Source organism: Phalacrocorax aristotelis, chromosome 19, assembly GCF_949628215.1.
Source record: "Phalacrocorax aristotelis chromosome 19, bGulAri2.1, whole genome shotgun sequence".
Taxonomy (NCBI): Eukaryota; Metazoa; Chordata; class Aves; order Suliformes; family Phalacrocoracidae; genus Phalacrocorax; species Phalacrocorax aristotelis.
In genome coordinates this window covers 5,388,098-5,406,355 of record NC_134294.1, presented here as the reverse complement: position 1 = coordinate 5,406,355, position 18,258 = coordinate 5,388,098, and the positions used below count along the sequence as shown (strand labels likewise).

Sequence of the window (18,258 nt, the reverse complement as noted above, 5' to 3'; positions counted from 1 at the left end):
AGGGCAGGCTCCCGTCAGCGCCGCGGAGGTCCCGCACCACCCAGCTGCGAGGGGAACACCCCCCCGACACACACACCCCCCCACACACTCCTCCGCCCCGCCCGCCACCCCGCCGCCGGGGACCGTCCTCACCCGGCGCGACGGGGCTGCCGCCGCCACGGAGGGGAGCGGCGGGGTGCAAAGCCCGCACCCCGCCATCTGCTCGGTGTTCAAACCGCGCCGAGTGAAACTTCTCTCCGAAAGAGAGAAGCCCCCCCACACACACCCGTCCCCACACATCCACACCCCCCTCCCAAAGCAACTATCCCCAAATCGCTCGGGAAACTTCACCGCTCTCCGCAGAGCCCGGTACCAGCGCGCTCGGCGGGGGGATCCGGGAGACAGGGGTGCGCTGGGGAGCGTGGAGGGGGGGGACACACAAACACACACGGCCACGGGAGACCTGGTCCTGAGCTCTTCCCTCCCCGTGCGAATGCTAATAGGCAGGCAGCCTCCCCCGCGGATCCCGCTCCCGAAGCATGGGGGCGAGGGGGAGGATGCGGAGGAAGAGCAGAGCAGCGCGGGGACCCCGGCACAAGCCGAGCGGCGCCTTTACCTTTGTGCCTGATGCTGCGCTTCCAGTCCTTGGCCGTCTCCCTGCCGCTGACAAACTGGAACTCGTTGGGGGTGAGCCACTCTCCCCGGTACCGGATAGAGGGTCCTTTGCTCCCCTGGCACAACTTATTGATGTAGAGCAGCGCCTTGTTCTCCCCGCACTCCACCTCGATGCAAGGCTCTCCGTTGTCAAAGAAGGGCTGGAAATCCGGGATGGAGGAAAACCTCTCCAGCATCAGGTCCTCGGGGAGGTGGTGGGGGTGGGGGGGGTGCGGGGGGTGGGGGTGGTGGGTCTCGTGGAAGCCCAGGTACGCGCGGTGGGCAAAGATCTGGTCGTAAGCCGGCGGGTGCGGGGTGACCACCGGAATGGCAGCGGCGGCCAGAGGGGCGAGATAGTCAGGTAAGGTTTCCATGGGCTGGTTAAAGGCTGCCAGGGCCATCTCTTCCCTGTCAAGTCGCTCCTTCTTGATAGCAGGCATGGTGCCGCCGCGCTCCCCGTGCGCCCTCGTCTCTCCAAAGCACAGTGGCTCTAATGTCTCCGGTTCAACTTGCCCCCGCTCTGGCTGGAGTTTGGATGAAATGCGCCAGCAGCAGCAGCAGCAGCAGCAGCAACACAAGCACCTTTGGCGCTCGGGTGCCGGAGGTGGCTGGTATCCCCCGGAGCAGCCCGCTAACAAATCTCCTGGGCTGGCTCCCCAGCAGAGCTGTCTGGGATCCCTCTCCCACGGAGAGGCTAATGTACCGTAGACCCGGGAGCTGCTGTGTGGCTCGCAGATCTGCCCCTCCGGACTAATACCTGACATCTCGGAGAGGTCTCTGCTGCCGTAGACATTATTTTGGTTTTAAAAAAAAAAAAAAAAAAAAAAGCTTATTGATTCCCCTAGATCGACCCACCTTCTCACCAGGGCTGGAGGGTTCCCCGCCGCCCACCCAGCCCCCTTTCACCCTCTCCCCCCCCCTCCTTCCTTTAAACTGACACCTGGTTTATTTATTTATATGCAATAATTAAAATTAAGCGCTGCGCCCCCGCCGCCGCCCCGCCGCCCCCTCCCGCCCCCGCCGGCGCCGGGAGGACGAAGCCCCCGGCCGGGGCCGGCTCTCCCCGCTCCGCCCGCGGGCTCCGGCCGCCCCGGCGGCGAAGTTTCCCGGGGGCCGCCCACCTTCACCTGCAAAGTGCCGCCTCGCCCCGCTCCCACCCCAGGCTTTACGATCACCGGGAGTTGGTATTTAATTCCCCACTCCTGCACAGAAATCTTTAAAAGCATGGTATTACACGTATCTCTGGGTGGATCTACACGCGCGGAGCAGCAGGCGCGCACACGCTCCTGTCCCGTCCCCCCCCCCCCGCCCCGAGCTGGTGCCACACGGCGGGGCCGGCGCTCCCTGCGCCGCTGCCCCCAGACCCGAAACGCCTCGCCACGTCGGGCTGTTGGGCCGGGCCCCCCTCCGAGCCGGGACAGACAGATATTGATCTGCGCTCACAAGTCCCGGTATAGTTCAGAGACTCTGACCAAACAAGCTTTCCCTCCGCCGCCGCCGCCGCCGCTTTACTCTAACTTGGCCCATTTAAACAGCAGAGGCGCTTTTTGCAAAGCGCCGCCGGGGCGAGGGGGTGAGCGACGGCCGGCGGGGCCAGCGCCAGGAGCCGCCAGCCCGGCGCGGGGGACCCGGGGCTCCCCCCGGCCCCGGGGGGCTGCGGACACCCTCCCTGCCGGGGGGCTGCACCCCCGCCGGGCCCCTGGGTGCGCTCCCCGGCGGGAATGCCTGCTGCTTGCTCTCCTCGGCAGGCCCCTCTTGCGACCACCTCTACCTCCAGAAGGCAGCTATACCTCGACCAGACAGCCTAGAGCCTTCCCTCTTCTCCCATAAGCAAGACTTAGGAGACGCGGTATAAATTTGGTTTCCATTACGAGCTGTGGCAGGCATGGCGCAAGGTCCGTGCGAAACCGCCCCGAGAGGACAACATGGCCCGAAATTAAGTTGCGTGGTTGTTACAGAGATTTGTCACATCAACAAGATGGAGTTGCCTACCTTGGGATGCTGAGTAGGATTGACTGTGCAGGAAGAATCCTACCTAGAAGGGAAATAAAAATAAATTATCCCCTTAAACACAGTACAAGAAATATGCCCCACAAGTCTCACGGGGTGGCAGAACAGAGACTTCTGTATGAGTTCTGCCGTAGAGTTCCCCGAACAACAACAAAAAGTTCTTAGCTTTGTCCCGAGGTGTGCCTCTTATTACTTGCTTTATCACAGAGTCATAGAATGATGGAAGGGTTTGGGTTGGAAGGGACCTTTGGAGGCCATCCAGTCCAACTCCTTGCAGTGAGCAGGGTCACCTTCAACTAGATCAGGTTGCTCAGAGCCCCGTCCAACCTGGCCTTGAACACCTCTAGGGATGGTGCTCCTGCAACCTCTCTGGGCCACCCGTTCCAGTGCTTCACCACCCTCATAGCAAAAAATTTCTTCCTTATATCCAGTCTAAATTTACCCTCCTTTAGTTTAAAACCATAACCCCTTGTCCTGCCACAACAGGCCTTGCTAAAGAGATTGTCCCCTTGCTAAAAAGATTGTGCCCCCTGCTTTCTTACAGGGGGAGTCAGCGTCAAGCTGAACTTTCCTTGCAGACAGTGAGAAATGGATTTGCTGTTGGGACAATCGGCCATTGACAGAGTTAGGAGGGTAGTTTCTGAGCCACAGTAGCCCGTCACTCCAGCACCTTCTCTCAGATGATCTCAAGAGCATTGACAGGGAAGGAGAAACACCACCACCTCCTAGCACCTTCCTGAGAAAGCTGCTTTTAGCTTCACTTTACTGGTGGAGAAACTGAAGTGTAAAGAGGCTGAGATCCAGAACGTGACCACTGTACTCACGCTGGGGTTACGCAGCTCCTCGGTCCCACTATGAGTAAATACAGGCTAATATGTGTGACGAGTTCACATTTGTGCACCAAGAGATCTTACAGGTGTTATTTTCTGCCCCCTGTAGCTCTCGGGTGATAAGTACCCCTCTCTACAAAAAGCCCACTAATGGACCACTTGTGGGACAAGCTATTGCTTCGCACCAGTAAAGGTGGAGGAAACGGCCTCTGTGGGGTTCAGCAGATCTGGGAATGGAATCTAAGCCCCAAACCTCAGTTTTCTCTTGACACTACTTAACCATGATCCTTGTTTCTTGCCTATTTATTCTCAAGAAATGCAAGCTCTGGGAGCCATCCTTGCTTCTTGCTCTAATGAAGGAGGCAGATATACATACCCATCAAAACCCTCTCATTTAGGCTTTCAGGCTTAGGCTCTTATTCTTAATGCTTCTGATTGCTCAAGATGACAGAGGAAAAATCACTTTCTATTATCACCTAATGAACGAGGAAAATGCTTGGAAGAGGCTCTGGGAGACACAGGCTTTCTCTGTGAAAGCATATAAGAGGATTCTGGGTGGAGGTCAGGTGAGAAGGCCATACAGCAAGAACTGTTTGCTCTTCCACACCCAGAAAGCCTTCGTGCCTGCCATACCTAGAACTGCACTGAGCTCTCTGCAAAGGCTTGAGAACTACTTCAGACTTCCTTTGACTCCATCTTCTTTGTAACTTGGCTTCTCACAGGACTGACTTCTTTTCACTTTTTACAGGGGAGTGGATAGTCTTTCTCAAAGTGTTCTTTCTTTTTAAACAGCCATAAGGGTTACTATTCTTCTTCCAGCTCCATTCCTAATGGCAGCTTCACCTCCAAGTGTGGGAAGAGCTTGGCCGCAGCCTTCTCCAAAGACAAGTCTCCAGGAGGGGTCACACGAGAGCAGAACGAGAATGGCCTTCGTCCTCCTGGAACAAATCCTTCCGCAGCACTTCTACACTTCGCAGATCTCTGCGGTTTGGATGCACACTCAGATCTCCTAACAGCATCTTGCTTTACCATCCAGTCTGCCCCTGTCAAACAGCTGTAACGAGACCTTTCCTAACCCAGAGAACTTTTATTTAACTGTTATTTTAAAGGAAAAGGTGACTTGCCATGGGTTTTCCAGCTGCATGTCAGCTCAGTTGCTTTTTACCTCTGAAGAAACTGGGCTCAAATCTGGACCTAGTCGTAAGTGAAGTGAATATGCTGAGTCTTCATTCTAGAAGGGCAGCATCTACTTGGCTGTGTTTGATTCCTGGAAAAAGCAGGCACTTGATGCCAGTCATGACGTAGGTGCACTGGCCAAGCTGTGTAGAGGCCCAGCGCTGGAAGAGTAAGGCCTCAATGGCTCAATGCGATGATGGCTCAGCATGAGGTGCATGGCTTGGACCAGGCAGGGTTTCTTGCACACACGTTAGGCCTTCTGGCAGAACTCAGTGAAGTTTGGGGGGGATTCAAGAGGCACAGATTCAAGCTGATCCCATCAGTCTCTTACAAGCACTAAAAGTTACTGACAAGTCCTCCCTACCCCTCCCCACTGCAACAAGAGCTCTGTTTGGATGTCTGAGTTTGACAGCAGGAGTCTGAAGTTGTTCAGCTCCGGTCTCTTAACAGTAGAGCTTTCAGGATTAGTGTAAACAGATTCACCACTGGAGAGCAGTCCAAGAGATGTAAGCAAATCCATGCACACGTGGTTAGAGAGAACTAGGTACACTTTGCAAATTCCACACTGAGGAAGTGGAAGACGTTCTCAAGTCTGGGGGCACAAACCACTATGTCTTTTTGTTGTGTGGTTCACAGCACCCAGCAAAGGGAAAGGGTGGTTCTTAATTTGCTCACAGAGGCACTATCACAGTAAACATAGTAAATAGTGATCATTTTTCCAACATTTGGTTCTCCACCTCTGGAGTACGTCGTGTTGGATTGAAACGAAACCTGGATCTTTTATTTCTCTGAGGTCACATGGGTCAATTACTGCAAAGAGCTGGCTGTGCTGTAAAGCATTTTACAAGAAGAGATGATGCTTCAAGCACAGGTTTGAAAGTTAAGACATAAGGTGTTACCTCCTTATTCTATCACCAGTTTCATGGACAAATTACTTACCCTGCATACGCCTCCATTATTCTACCCGTAAAAGGAGGGGAAACTTCCTAAATGTAATTTGTTATTTACATGTGTGACAGTGAATCTCTGGGTTTCTGAGATCAAAGGTCCTTTGTGCTGTTTTAAAAACTCATTGCAGATGCAGGCCCTGCCTCTTTACAGGAAAGACAGGTTGAGGCTGGGAGGAGAGAGATGACCCAGTACATGAAAAATGACCAGCCTGAGTTCACAAACTAATCCAGAGCTTCTGTCTTCGCAGGATTCCAGCACAGACACCATACATGCCATCTCTAGCACCGTTAGCCTCTGCCTAAGCTAAGCTAAACGAACAGATGCAACGTTCTGTCAGCACAGCTGCGTCTATAGCACTGGTCTTGCCGGCCTTGTTGTGGCAGGTCTGAAGCATGAGGTTCTCACAGTCCAAAACTAACTATGCCAGCACAGTTCTGTCCTGTACACCAGAAGAGCTTAGATAATAAAACAGGTCTTTCAACAATTGGTGTAGTATCCACTGAATCATGTTTTCCCCCAAAGAAGTTGGGGTGCTTAGCCTTTAATGACTGCAAGTTAACAGCTCCTCTCCCCGCTTCCCTATCTTTCCACAGCATTACCCAGACACTATCACACCAGCGATGGAAAGCAACGCCTCTGTCCTACCAAACTGCTGAGCCTACCAAAAGACAGGGAAGGAGGCCAAACAGCCACACCACCGCCTCCCGAGCCAGCCATGGTCATGCCTTCCCCAGTCCCTTTCACAGCCTCAGAGGACATCAAGGCTGTCTAACAGCCAGGATTCGCTGCTTTCTGTCTTTCATTCCTTGCCAGGTGTGGCCAGCTCTATGCTCACCGCATGTGAACAGCCAGCCATGCTGCCAGAGTCATGCTCAGCAGGATCAGTATTGGAGGTAATAGTAGCCTCAGGCCAGACTGCTTCATTATGAGAGAGATTTTGACAGCCCAGCAGCAAGAGCAACAGCAGGGAGGGCTCAGGTGGGTATTTAGGGGAGGAGGGTTGGGAAGGAAGACACTGGAAAGGGCTTTGCCTCTCAGAAAATACTTTCTCAGGAACTGCTGGGCTGTACCCTTTTTAATCCTGCTGATACAGAACGCTGCCTTTTACACAAATGTATTAGAGTGAAAAAGGAGCACCATGGAACTCAGAGTTTTTTCTGCCTTTCTTGGAAGTAGGGTCACGGTATTATGAGCTTACACAACAAACCATGAGCTTACACAACAAACCAGAGCTGTAAATTGCATACGTCCCTATCTAATCCAAGCATTTTGTCTGCTTCCAAGAGAACAGCCTGGGACAGTCAATGGTGGTTTAAGGAACTCTCTTCTCATCAAACTGTTTTCACAAAATGCCTCTTCCAAACCACCTTCCCTACAAGTGCCCTGTGTAGCTATGTGACCAGTCTAAGTAGATCACAGTACTCAAAAAACTAAGAAATAAATGTCTGTTGGGCAGAAGTGAAGGAAGTTTCATCTGGGAGGCAAGGACTCTAATTCTAAAGTAGCTGCTCCCTTCTTCTAAATAATTAATAACTTCCCATACAGGGAGCACATGTGTTCTCTCTCTGACTGGTATAGCGGTTGTGCTGTGCTGTAACCACTCACCTGGCCGGGAGCTCGGTGACCTTTGTATGCTGCTACACATGCTGCACAGCAAGAATCACCCTGCGACTGCGCTGGGAGGCTGGCTGTGCCCCCAGGGACCATTTCCCTTTGTGATGTGCTGCCAGAGGAATATGGCACTGGAAAACCTATCAAATGATAAAGGACTGATTCATCCCTCTTCCCTACTGGTCGAAGTTCAGGTACGTCGTGGTATCTGAGATCAGAATCAGCCTTGAGATCTCCACAACAAGAAGTTTAAATTAAAAAGGCACTATCCTATTTCCATTAAAACCAATGGCAAACTTTTACTGACTTCACGCTTCAGTGTTTTAGCCCCCCATAATACAGCAAGAGGTTGCCCTTCTCTACAAAGGTTTTAGAAAACAACAAGTTTAGCTACACTCGGTTGATGCCTCCATGATGTCAAAAAAGAACTTACAGGAATCACCAATGGCGTAAGGCCTTAAGGATCAAGGCTGCTGTTATACTAACCATTCTCTCTGACCCATTACTTTTAAGGCAAGAGCTGCCTTCTTTGCAGTTCCAACGGCTGGACAGCTTCCCTGTGCTTCTCTCTGCATTAACTATTGTTCTTTGTGCATATTGCAATTAAAAATGCATCCTTCTCCTCTGTCTGTTCCTCTCTCCTCAGAGGTTATTTATTGCTAATTCGTAACTGTTGTGAAAGACTTGAGGTACCTGAGTTGTAATGCAGAAGAAAGCCTCCACCAGATTCTCTCTTTTTCCTAAAGCCTTTGTGCTACTCTACCCTGCGCCACTGCTAAGAAAACTCACTGTACCAAAAGATGGTGAAATGATGGTCACGTTGCATTAATCTAAAGCTTGGCTTTGTCCCAGCACTTGTAGATCCCTCTTTGCTTCTCCACTTCCCTAACTTCCTGCCTGCCTTCCCTCCCACAATCATAGTAACAAAACGATACACTGAAAAACTGACTGTCCAAGAATCTGAGTATGGCTGGAATCTATTGCTGGGTTAAAACATTAAAAAAATCAGTGCCCATTGAAAAGAAGATAACATTAGGTGTGCCATCCCAACGTCACACAGTGCCATAAAATAATAACCCATGGGTCTCTCCCTTAATTTGCGTTTACAAACACGTGTGCACGAACAGAGCACTTTTTTTCAGGTTAGGCAGATGAACTTTGTTAGCTAATACTTCGAAAGTACTGTGTCAGAGGAGTCTAGTGTAATCAAGGTGTGACTACTTTTAATACACGCTAGAAAGATCAAACTAAAGACTAGTCAGAACCCACCTCGACCACTTCAAGCTTACAGCTTTTGAACACATCAGTTAGAGCTACACGCTTTAAAGTCTTTACATCATTGGGCATCTCTGCAGACTGCTTTTGTATTGTTCTAATTCTCCTCCTTTCTAGAAACTGATGTAGTGTAGTCATTGCCCTAGTAACGATGGGATTAGCACACATCACCTCTCCACTAGTGTAACTGCACCCCACTAGAGGGCTGTGCAAATTCCACGAGGATGAATTCTGAACTATTATTGTTACAGCAAAGTGAAACTATGTATAGATAGGCCCTAGTCAGGGCTACGTCCAAACTGCAGTTTCAGATAGGACTGCAGTGAGTGTCCTTCTGCCATAGCTAAATGTTACCAAATTAACACCGGTACTCTGAGGAGACATCACGTAGGAGTCCCATCGACACGGACCTACGTTTCTGTAGGGAGTCCTCACAGAAGTCTGCACTGCTGTGCTTTCTCTGCAATTGTTTCATGGACTATCGAGGTCACGCCAGCACGGAAAGGCAGTCGTAACTCCAGCGCTGCTGCAACCAGAACTCTTACACGGTCTCTTCTCCAGGTACACTGTATTTGAACAAAACATACCCAAAGACACACCTACGAACGGTCATAGGCATAAGCAGAGTCTCCCGTGAACTCACGGAGACAAATGCACATAAGCCACTCTGTACTCACTCCTCTCTCGCTCCTCACTTGCGCCTCTATCATTATGAATAAACGCTGGATCAGAACCACCTGAAGGCTTGTCTTGTTTGGATTTGCTTTTCTTTCCTTTTAAACCCTACGTTCTACAAAAAGAGACTCATTCAAGTAAACTTGTTGCCATGACTACACTGCAACAGAGTGCTTTAATCAAACAAAAACTTAGATAAGCTATAAGTAAAGCATAACAAAAACAAAACAAAGGGAATTTTAAAAAATGTATAAACAGGCATTTACACATTTGAACTTTCTCATGGTGATGTGAGTTCCCTGCAAAAAGAGCAATTTCTGCTCCTTTCCTTGCGTTGCTTCATAGCAAATGCAGCGTGCTTGTGGACAAGAGAAGCTGCCTGCTGCAACTACTTAGCACCGCGTTTTATTTGTTTGTCAGACTTCCAAACTTGAACTTTTCTACATGTGGAGCCGGGCATTCCAACTTCTGTCTCTGCCTATTTTGCTTCACTGTGTGACTGCAGCAATTCACCTACTGACTCCAAACTCAGGTTCTTCACTCATAAAACTGTGAAAACATCTCTGTAGAGCAGAGTTGAGAAGCACAACTCTTCAGGTGTTCATACTCCTCATTCATTTCTATCTCATACTATATATTTCTATATTTCTCTTTTTCTCGAGTTCAATAACTCAAATACTGAGCCATAACACACCACACGTGGCAAATGCAGAAATGTCAGAGCACGCGGTTTACAAGTAATTTTGATGCCTGATGCCTAAAATTGTTCATCTAAACTCTTCGGCGAATACCTACAAATAACTATTTTGTTCGCAGACAGAGAAAAGGATTTTGTTTGTCGTTCATCTTCCTTGCCTTAGCCAAAACTAATCTGCACCTAGACATGGCACAAACTATTTTCACTCACTCTTCACACTCAAAAGGCACGCATGGAAATAGATACGCTGTCAGCAGACACTTGAAAAACTACTCTGTACGCTGCCACAAAGTTTAACGTTTAGCACCAAGAGGAAAGGATAAAAAGGCATTTTGAACACTGTACAGTTCGCAAAAGCTATTCCTTTCATCTGTTGTCTGCAGCACAGAGTTAGCTGCGGATAAAACGATGGGAACAGCCACAGTCCTGTAGCAATTGACGCCTGCAGTAGTAGCAAGAGCCTGGCACCAAGGGTTATCCATTGTTAGACACAGACACACAGAGATGCACAGGCATGTGCACTCAGAAAACAGACTCTGGGTAAACAAGAGAGCTAATTTTTCTTTGTTTTGTGTCCCGAGAAAGATAGGAAGAGCTAAAACATCAAATCCGAGGTTCTGTGCATATCAATTTGTAAGAGACACGCTGCTGAAATATTAGTTTGGCTTTATGGGAGCAGCCATCAGAATTTCAGTCACTAACATTTCAGCCATCTGGTAACTTGCATCTCATCCTCAGCAGACTAACAGATGTGCCAACAGCTGAAGGGGCAAAAAGATGGGTTCCAACACACATTTCATTTTTCACTCCCCGGGAAAGACTTAGGAGGAAGTTGGGGCCAATTACTGAGGACAAGTAGTGGAGGAAAGAGATCTTTTTAAGTTCCTGTCTTCCCTTTTAAGTACATCAAGCATGCAGACATTTCTCACACATGCTTTCCACCCAGAAGCAATGCCGGCATTAGCCATAAACCACTGTGTATAGGTTAAGGCTGCACTGACCCTAAAATAAAAAGCCTAATCCATTGTAAATACCCGGAAGGCACTCCAGTCTATGACCACCCACCCGCCTGTTACTTTCCTTTGGTTTTTAAGGAGCCCGTCTCTGTGGTATGGTCGCTAATCACAATTACGGCAAAACACTGATTAGGATGCACATGGGAACGTCATAGGAAACAAATATAAAATTGTCTTGACAAAGTAACTGAATGCATTTACAAGGATGGTATTGCTTTTAATTAGTCCTAATTTCCAAAGAATTATTACTTGCTCAGGAAGAAATCTTTATGGATCCATAAATTATTGAGTGCAAGATTCTCCCCCTCTCTCCTACTAATACCTGAGAGAGTAGCCGTAGCTTAACTCACCAGGGAATTTGCTGTATTTGACTGTAAGAATGCTCATTGTTCCAATATATTGGGTACTTTGTTACTACAAAGACATCAGTATCAGTATTGTGTATTACTACAAAGATTGCATCAGTTCTCACTGAGTGAATATGGAAATCAAGTCCCAACCTGGATTAACCTTCAGACTACCACAAACACGTTGTGCTTCTTAGAAGTGATCTGTGTGTACACATGGGCACATAAACACACACACGTTGGCCATACACACCTACGCAATTTTATACCTCATTCTAATCAGATTTGTAGTTTGCTTCTTGAAATACAGTAACGCAAACTAAGCCATCCACTTCTCTCTTTAGAAAATGAATGTGACCCTATTAGCGTCAACCTTGAGAAGTCCAGGACACGGTGCAAACCCAGGTGAATGGACTCGTTTAGGGATGTTATATCTACATGACTCTGGGCTGAGCCTCCCATTCTTTCTCCTCCCGTCCTCCCTTAGTTTACTGGTCCCCATGGCTCCTGCTCATAGTTTGCATATGCCCCTACCATTTGCTTCCATCCTCACAGAAGAAATAACCCATGTTGTTGCTCTCAGGACATGTGGTGTGCTACAACAGGATGAGGCTCTAACAAAATGTCATCAGGCCAACTCTGGAGCAGCCACTTGGAGTCCTTCTGAGACAGGTGACATCTGTCCGGATCCTTAATTCTACTGAGAGAAAAAGGATTTTAAACTATTCCTTCATCAATAACAACACCATATAAAATTACTCTCTTTGAGAAATTTCAAATCCTGTGGCATCCCATTCTTCATCCTTTTTTTTTTTTTTTTTTTTTTTTTTAAAGAGAAGTATGAAATGCCACCAGGCCCAACATCCTCTGAGAACAGACTGGAACCTATCGAATCGTCAACACCAGGTGGGTTTCTTTGGAGGAGGTCTCACCAAGTACAGGCATAGGCCCAGTCCTGCTTATTGTGGTGGCAGGAAAACAAGCAAGCAAGCACACAGTTCAAACTGAGATACAATCCTGTGCATGCCCCACACCTTTTCGCAAATATTTTAGACCTTTTCAGCACTTTGGTTGTATCTTCACTTTGAGCTGATGGCAGCCACTGCTGCATGAAAGCTCCAAAATGGCTTCAGCAGCCAGAATGCCTGTGTTAAGAAAAAGCAGGGAGAGAGATCTGAATGACCCACTTGAAACAGCTTGTGCTCCAGTGCCCAGACGTGAAGATTCACTTCATCTAAGAAAACAAGAGGTTCCTAAAACCCCCATAAATCCAGCCCCAAATCTCAGCTCTAAAAGCAATGGACAACCTGTCCTTGATTGTGGAGATCAGCACAGTTAATATATCTGCTTAACTTTCAGCCATCCGTAGTTGAAATTCCTCAATATTTCCTTTCTGCCATATTCTTAGTGGAGCAGAGCGCCTATCCAAGACGTCAAGGAGTGTGGTACCCATAGCGCATTCATGGACTCTGCAGCGTGAACCAGTTTTAGACCCCACCACTCGCCTCCGGAATTGTAATTCGAGAGTGTGTGGCTCAGGGTTGAGGGTTGCCCATCTCCGTTCCCTGGGGATGTCAGCACTACCAAAGACGTCAGCTTTGGTACCCCTTGCCGAGGATTCTCCTGACCATTTCTTGATCTCCTTTATCTCAGGAGGCAAACATAACACCTTAAAAAGGACAAAGACACTCTCTCCCCTCTGTGCTCTTGTTCTGCCTCATGAGTACATAGGGGTGGTGGGTCCCAGCCTCCTATCAGCAGTCCTGAAAGGGCACATAGCTCCATGCAGCGCTCCTGGTCAACAGCCAAGTAAGATCAACTAGAGTGCGCATGCCCGCGTGAATGCAGCTTTTTCTTCCATCTGGAGCTATAAGCCTTCACGATAAGTGTGTGACTGGGTGTTCTAATTCGTAAGGAGATCCTCAAGAGGTTGTTACAGGGAATAGTTGGCACGTGCCATCTATGTCACTATGGTATCTAGGCACTGTTATCTCATTTCAGATTACAGCTGATTATGGAAAACATTTCCTTAGAAAACTGCTGGCCCTTTAGTAACACTAATGCCCTCTTTTGTGACACTCCCTGGGACTGCTACAAGAGCTAGGGTTTGTCTGCACTAAGAAATTTACCGTTAAAATTATAGAGCCATTTCATACTGCATAACTCCCGCTCGGGAAGCTTTTCTGGGAGAGGTACTTTTCTGATCTTATTTGTATTACTCAACTGGGGAAAGGCATTATTATTTGGAATAATAATAGAGATCATACAGTTATACCTACAGTACTTTAACTATGCTTTTGTAACTTTTTTTTCAAGCAAACAGACCTTCCACCTCTGTCCCCATCATTCTCCATTCTGCCAGTACTGTGCCAGAGCAGAAATTCTTCCGGAAATGCTAAAGAAACCTGCAGTGCAATGAGAGTCTGTAATCAGAGCTTCTGCGAGACCAGGCGTTTCAGGAGTGGACATGTCTCTTCCTGGAATAGGCAGGAAAAATCCTCCCCAGCTGATTTCTGCTAATACCTTGATCTACGGCCCGTTAATGAGCAACTTACAGGTGCAAAGATGCAAAAATTACATCTTTACATTTCATGTTGTTTTGCTTAGGTTGGATGTACTGTTGATGAAAAGATTTAGCTGCCAGGATCAGGCTTTCAGCACGCATCTTTGCAATGACAAATTCAAAACTCCCTTTCCATTGATGTTCTTGGAGCTGTCTGCAGACTTGCTGCTGCGGTAGCACCACTAAATGCCACTAAATCAGTAAATCCATTTATTGGAATAGTCATACAGAACTGCGGCAATGAGATGCAAACTTGATCCAATTCAAACCTCTTCTAGGTAGGAGGAAACAAACATTCAGCTCTGTTCTCCCTGGAATGGGAGTAAAAAAGGGTGGCACCTTAAGGATGTGCACGGTAAAGAAAAGGCCATTCAGGAGACAATACAAATAAACCCTAGCAACAACTCAACAGGGATGGGAACATGAAGGGTGTCCCAAGCGCTCCTTTAGCAAAGCACTGAAAATACCTCTGGGATTGTCCAAGGCCCTTGATTCAAGACACATCTTTCCATCAGCTCCCTAAAACGCTCAGCAGTAACATCTGGAAGCCCCATCCAATTATAAGATGAAATGCAGGAGGATCAAAGAGAGGGTTTCCCAGCTCTCATGAGAACAAGCTGGAGCGTGGGATAATTAGCAGCTTCTGACTGCTGCTAACCACCTCTCACTCGTTAGCGTTTTTCGCTGGCCTTCCCACCTGCACGTGCAGGTCCCTTCGCCTCCAGAGTACCAAGTTCCCCTCCATGTGTGTCCCTTTTTAACCTGCCTGTAACAATAGTTGTCCTGACACATCCTAGATGTTTATAGTGGTCTCTTTTCTCCTCTCCCCATTAACCAGAGGCAAAGCCTTTTGGGACATATTTCTACTGCTTGGGAGTGGGGGTGAGGGCAACAGATGGAGTGGGGGAACAAAAAAAAAAGGGGTTCGAGGAGCTCTGGGCATCCTGGTGCCTCTGCAGACAAGCAGGCGACACCAGGAGAGAAATACAGCTGAACAATAACAAAATAATATTTACTTTGCTTCTTGTATTCCCCTGTGTCCAAGGAGTTCTGGTCAGGATGAGAGAGATGTAATTCACTGTGAGAGAGAAACATTTGCTTGCTAGTTCCTTTTTTTTTTTTCTTTTGAGTTGGCTAATACATTGCAAGCAGCACTGAAGTTTCAAGTCTGAAAGGCACCTTAACAGCAGCGAGGAGTCAAGCTGTCAGGAGCAAGATTGAATTGTGAGTTGCTTGCCCTTGCAAAAGAAATATGGGTTGCATGCCAGTCACATGTGGAGACCCTAGAGTTGCATCACTGGACTGGGTTTAAGAACCTGCTCTTTACAGTAAGAACAACAGTCAGCAATTCTCCTCTATCCAAGGGACACACTAGTACGGAAGGCTTAGAAAGTAAAGCTGAGACTGCAATCCCCATCACAAACAGAAGCAAGACCCTCTTCCCCGTATGCTGTGGCAATTCTCCATGAGACAGGCGCATTTCCTTCTGACAAGTCAACCAACAACTCAGGCCTTTCCCCGATGCTACGGTGTTCCCGTCACATCACTTAGAGCAGGCTCATGTCACAATCCCAGAGACAAAACCCATGGAAGGGCCCCAGTCACACTGCCTACGGACAAGGGAGACAAACTGACGGAGCACACAAGAAATCTGCATGCGGAGAAACAAACAAGCTGAAATAAGGGTGAAATGTTAATGAAGCTCTGGAAAGCACTAGGAGATCCTTACATTAAAGGTATCCTAAGAACTCAGCCAGTAAGAGCAGATAGGGTCAACCGAGGGATTGCATTCAATTTTATCTTAAAAATCCAACTTTTTTGGATTTTTGTTACAAAAATGTAACAAACAAATCACGCAACAGTGTTGTCATGTGGATTTTGAGTTAATTCCCCACCAGAAACAGTTTATGGAGTGGTTGGCAGAGTGACACAGCTCTGACCCCGCTCTCCAGTCCAGGCTGTCCGCTGCCTGAGCTTATACAGACAAGCACATACACCGAGAGCTCCTCAAAAGCTATCCCAGGCAAACCTATTGCCTCGCTCCTGTCGTCTGACAGGTATGACAGGTCGCAGGTATGACTGAGTGCTGAGGCGAGCTACGGCTCCATCCTTTTGCCACCCGCCTTCGATAGCAGCTCTGCCTAGCTGCAGAGCCCAGCAGGCCGCAGCGCTCGCCGAGCGCCAGCTCTTGCTGCGCCACGCGAAGGCACGGGCCGCAGTCAGGGCTGCGGTCACCGAGAAGTCTGCAAAACCAAATTTTCCCCCTTCCTTGACAGAGACTTTTCAGCTCCTGAATGAGGGGGTGAGCTTGTTTAGGGTATCAGGAGTTTCAGCTCGACAGCAGCAGAGGCTGGGATGCTCTGCTCTAACGGTGTCTCTAGCTCCACCAAATCAAATCACGATTAGAAATACATTAGATTCCTTTTCCTCTAACTCAGCTCCAGACTGCTTTTTAACAACCAGCCTTCTGCCAGCCCTCAGCAAAACCTTTTCCCTGCCTCGCCAAGCTGCAAACGCTCCCGGAGACCGCAGACCGGGACGCACCGGAGGGGCCAGAGCCGTGGGACGGGGGGGAGAGGGCGAGGAGCGCCGGTACCGGGAGGGGCAGGGGGCCGCGGGCACGGCCGGGCCCGCGGGGTCTGGCGCGGTGGGGCGAGACGGGGAGCGCTCCCGGCCGGCCCGTCGCTGCTCGGGAACCCCCCGGCGGGGCCCCCGCCGCCGCCGCGGGTTGCTGGCAGCAGCCCCGGAGCCGCAGCGCTGCCGCCGGGGAGAGAGGTAATAAATAACCCGGGGAGCGAGGCGCGGAGCCCGGCGGGCGGCGCAGACTCTGACCTGACAAATACCCACTGGAAAATCATCACCTCCCGCCCCCGGGAGCCTGGAGCCAGCCCCAGACGGGGTGTGTGTGTGGAGGGGGGGTGGCTGCGCAAACAGCGGGGCGCGGAGGAGCCAGCCGGCCCCGCCGCCCGCCCCGTCGGGCCGCGCCGCGCCGCGCCGCCGGGGGTGGCGGCAGCGGGGGCGGGCGGCGGGGCCGCGGGGCCGGGCGGGGCCGGCTGCCCGGGGAGGAGGGAGGGAGGGAGGAGGGAGAGGAGCCGATCCGGCCCCCGCCACCCCACCGCACAGGCAGCACCTCGCTTCGCGTTTCCCGGCCGGGCTGCGGCGGCTCCAGGCTGCCCGGCTCACCCTCCCCCCGCTCGGGGCGGGATGGGGGGAGCGGGGGCTCCCCACAGCCCCCCCCCACCGGGGTGTCCCACGGCCGCGAGTGGTGCCGGGCGGCAGCCATCCCCCACGGCGGGGAGGGGGTTTCCTGCGGGGAGCCCCTGCCCGTCCCACGGGGGCTTGCCCAGCTCTAGGGCCTCCTCTCACCTGCTCCAGGAGAAGACGGCACCCAATTTCCCAGGGGGAGCGAGGAGGAAAGGGGGGGGGGGGGGGGGAACGGATAGATAGATGCTTTATTTTCTCCTCTATGCAATAAAGTGTGATTATAAAGAATATAACAGGGAGCACAGCTTGAATTCCAATTGGTGGAGAGCCTGTTGTTAACCATCGGGGAACTATTTATTCTCTAGCCTTACTGATGTTCCTTGGTCAATAATGATAAAGGGGGGAAAAAAAGGAGAAGAAGTTGAAGCCATTATAAAGAAGCAATCACATTACAGGGAAGCAGCAGCAACAGCCCCCTCAGAATCTATGATTCCCTTAGGTCATGTCTGGTGTGCTCAGACCACTGGCCACTGTCAGTATTTACCCTGCATCGTTAACCCACCAAACAGTGTTTTCTTGCTAGAAATGACTGATTTCTCAAGCCTGATGGCAATCATCATTCGGGAGAGAGAGCAGTGCTCCCCTGCTGCTGAACTATCTCCAGTGGTATTTAATAAATAAATAAAATAGCTGGATGCTTGACCAGCTCCTCAGGAAAAGGGAAGAAAATGTGACTATTTATTGTGATTAAATAATCGCTACTCCCTAATTCTGACGCTTACTCATACTTACAGACATGTGGCATGCATGTATGCTTGCCCTAAGCCCTGACCGGCTCACAAGACGCTGTTATTTATTGTTTGCATTGCTGCTGCATCCCAGAACCAGGACCAGACTGTATGAGGTGCTGTACAAAGGACAAGAGACTGTCCCAAACAGCTAGCTGATGCACTCCAAGACTGCTCTTTTTTGCATTGCTGGATTCCACATGAGTTTTGCCAATGTTTCAAATAGGATCAGAGTCACACCAGGCCAACTTTAGAAACCTCTGGCATCCAAACTGGATGCCAGATCAAAAAACCCAAACACAGTGCAGAAACCTAAGCTGGGAGTTTGTTTCCTTTGCTCCACCACAGGGGAGTTGGTTGTATTTGAAGGTTTTGGTTAACTCCTCCTTTACTCCTCCCTGGTGTCGTTCCATCACGGGGGCTCCACAAGCCTCGCAGGGCTGCACACCGATCCGAATACCCAGAAAAGATTATTTATGCCA

General features: G+C 49.7%; 1 protein-coding gene and 1 long non-coding RNA gene across 10 annotated transcripts in view; one reads left to right on the top strand and one right to left on the bottom strand.

The window, feature by feature from the left end:
• SAMD11 (sterile alpha motif domain containing 11) overlaps positions 1-18,258 on the bottom strand; it is a 188,869-nt gene that overhangs the window by 124,927 nt on the left and 45,684 nt on the right. For 5 of the 7 annotated variants that reach the window (XM_075113790.1, XM_075113797.1, XM_075113796.1 and 2 more), the window contains 2 exons: positions 2,626-2,668; positions 596-1,413 (listed from right to left, as the gene is read on the bottom strand). In XM_075113790.1, coding sequence (XP_074969891.1) covers positions 596-1,397 — 802 coding nt within the window. In that variant the 5' untranslated portion in view covers positions 1,398-1,413; positions 2,626-2,668. Of the gene's footprint in view, positions 1-595; positions 1,505-2,076; positions 2,095-2,625; positions 2,669-18,258 lie in introns of those variants that run through there. The other 2 variants (XM_075113794.1, XM_075113793.1) reach the window with 2 other exon arrangements.
• On the top strand, positions 743-7,838 carry LOC142066417 (uncharacterized). 3 transcript variants are annotated; one of them, XR_012663701.1, is made up of 3 exons: positions 744-833; positions 5,848-5,983; positions 6,194-7,838. It is a non-coding gene; the product is annotated as an uncharacterized LOC142066417 (long non-coding RNA). The 3 variants fall into 3 exon arrangements; XR_012663703.1 differs by lacking the exon at positions 744-833 and adding an exon at positions 888-994; XR_012663702.1 differs by lacking the exon at positions 5,848-5,983 and having other exon boundaries at positions 743-833.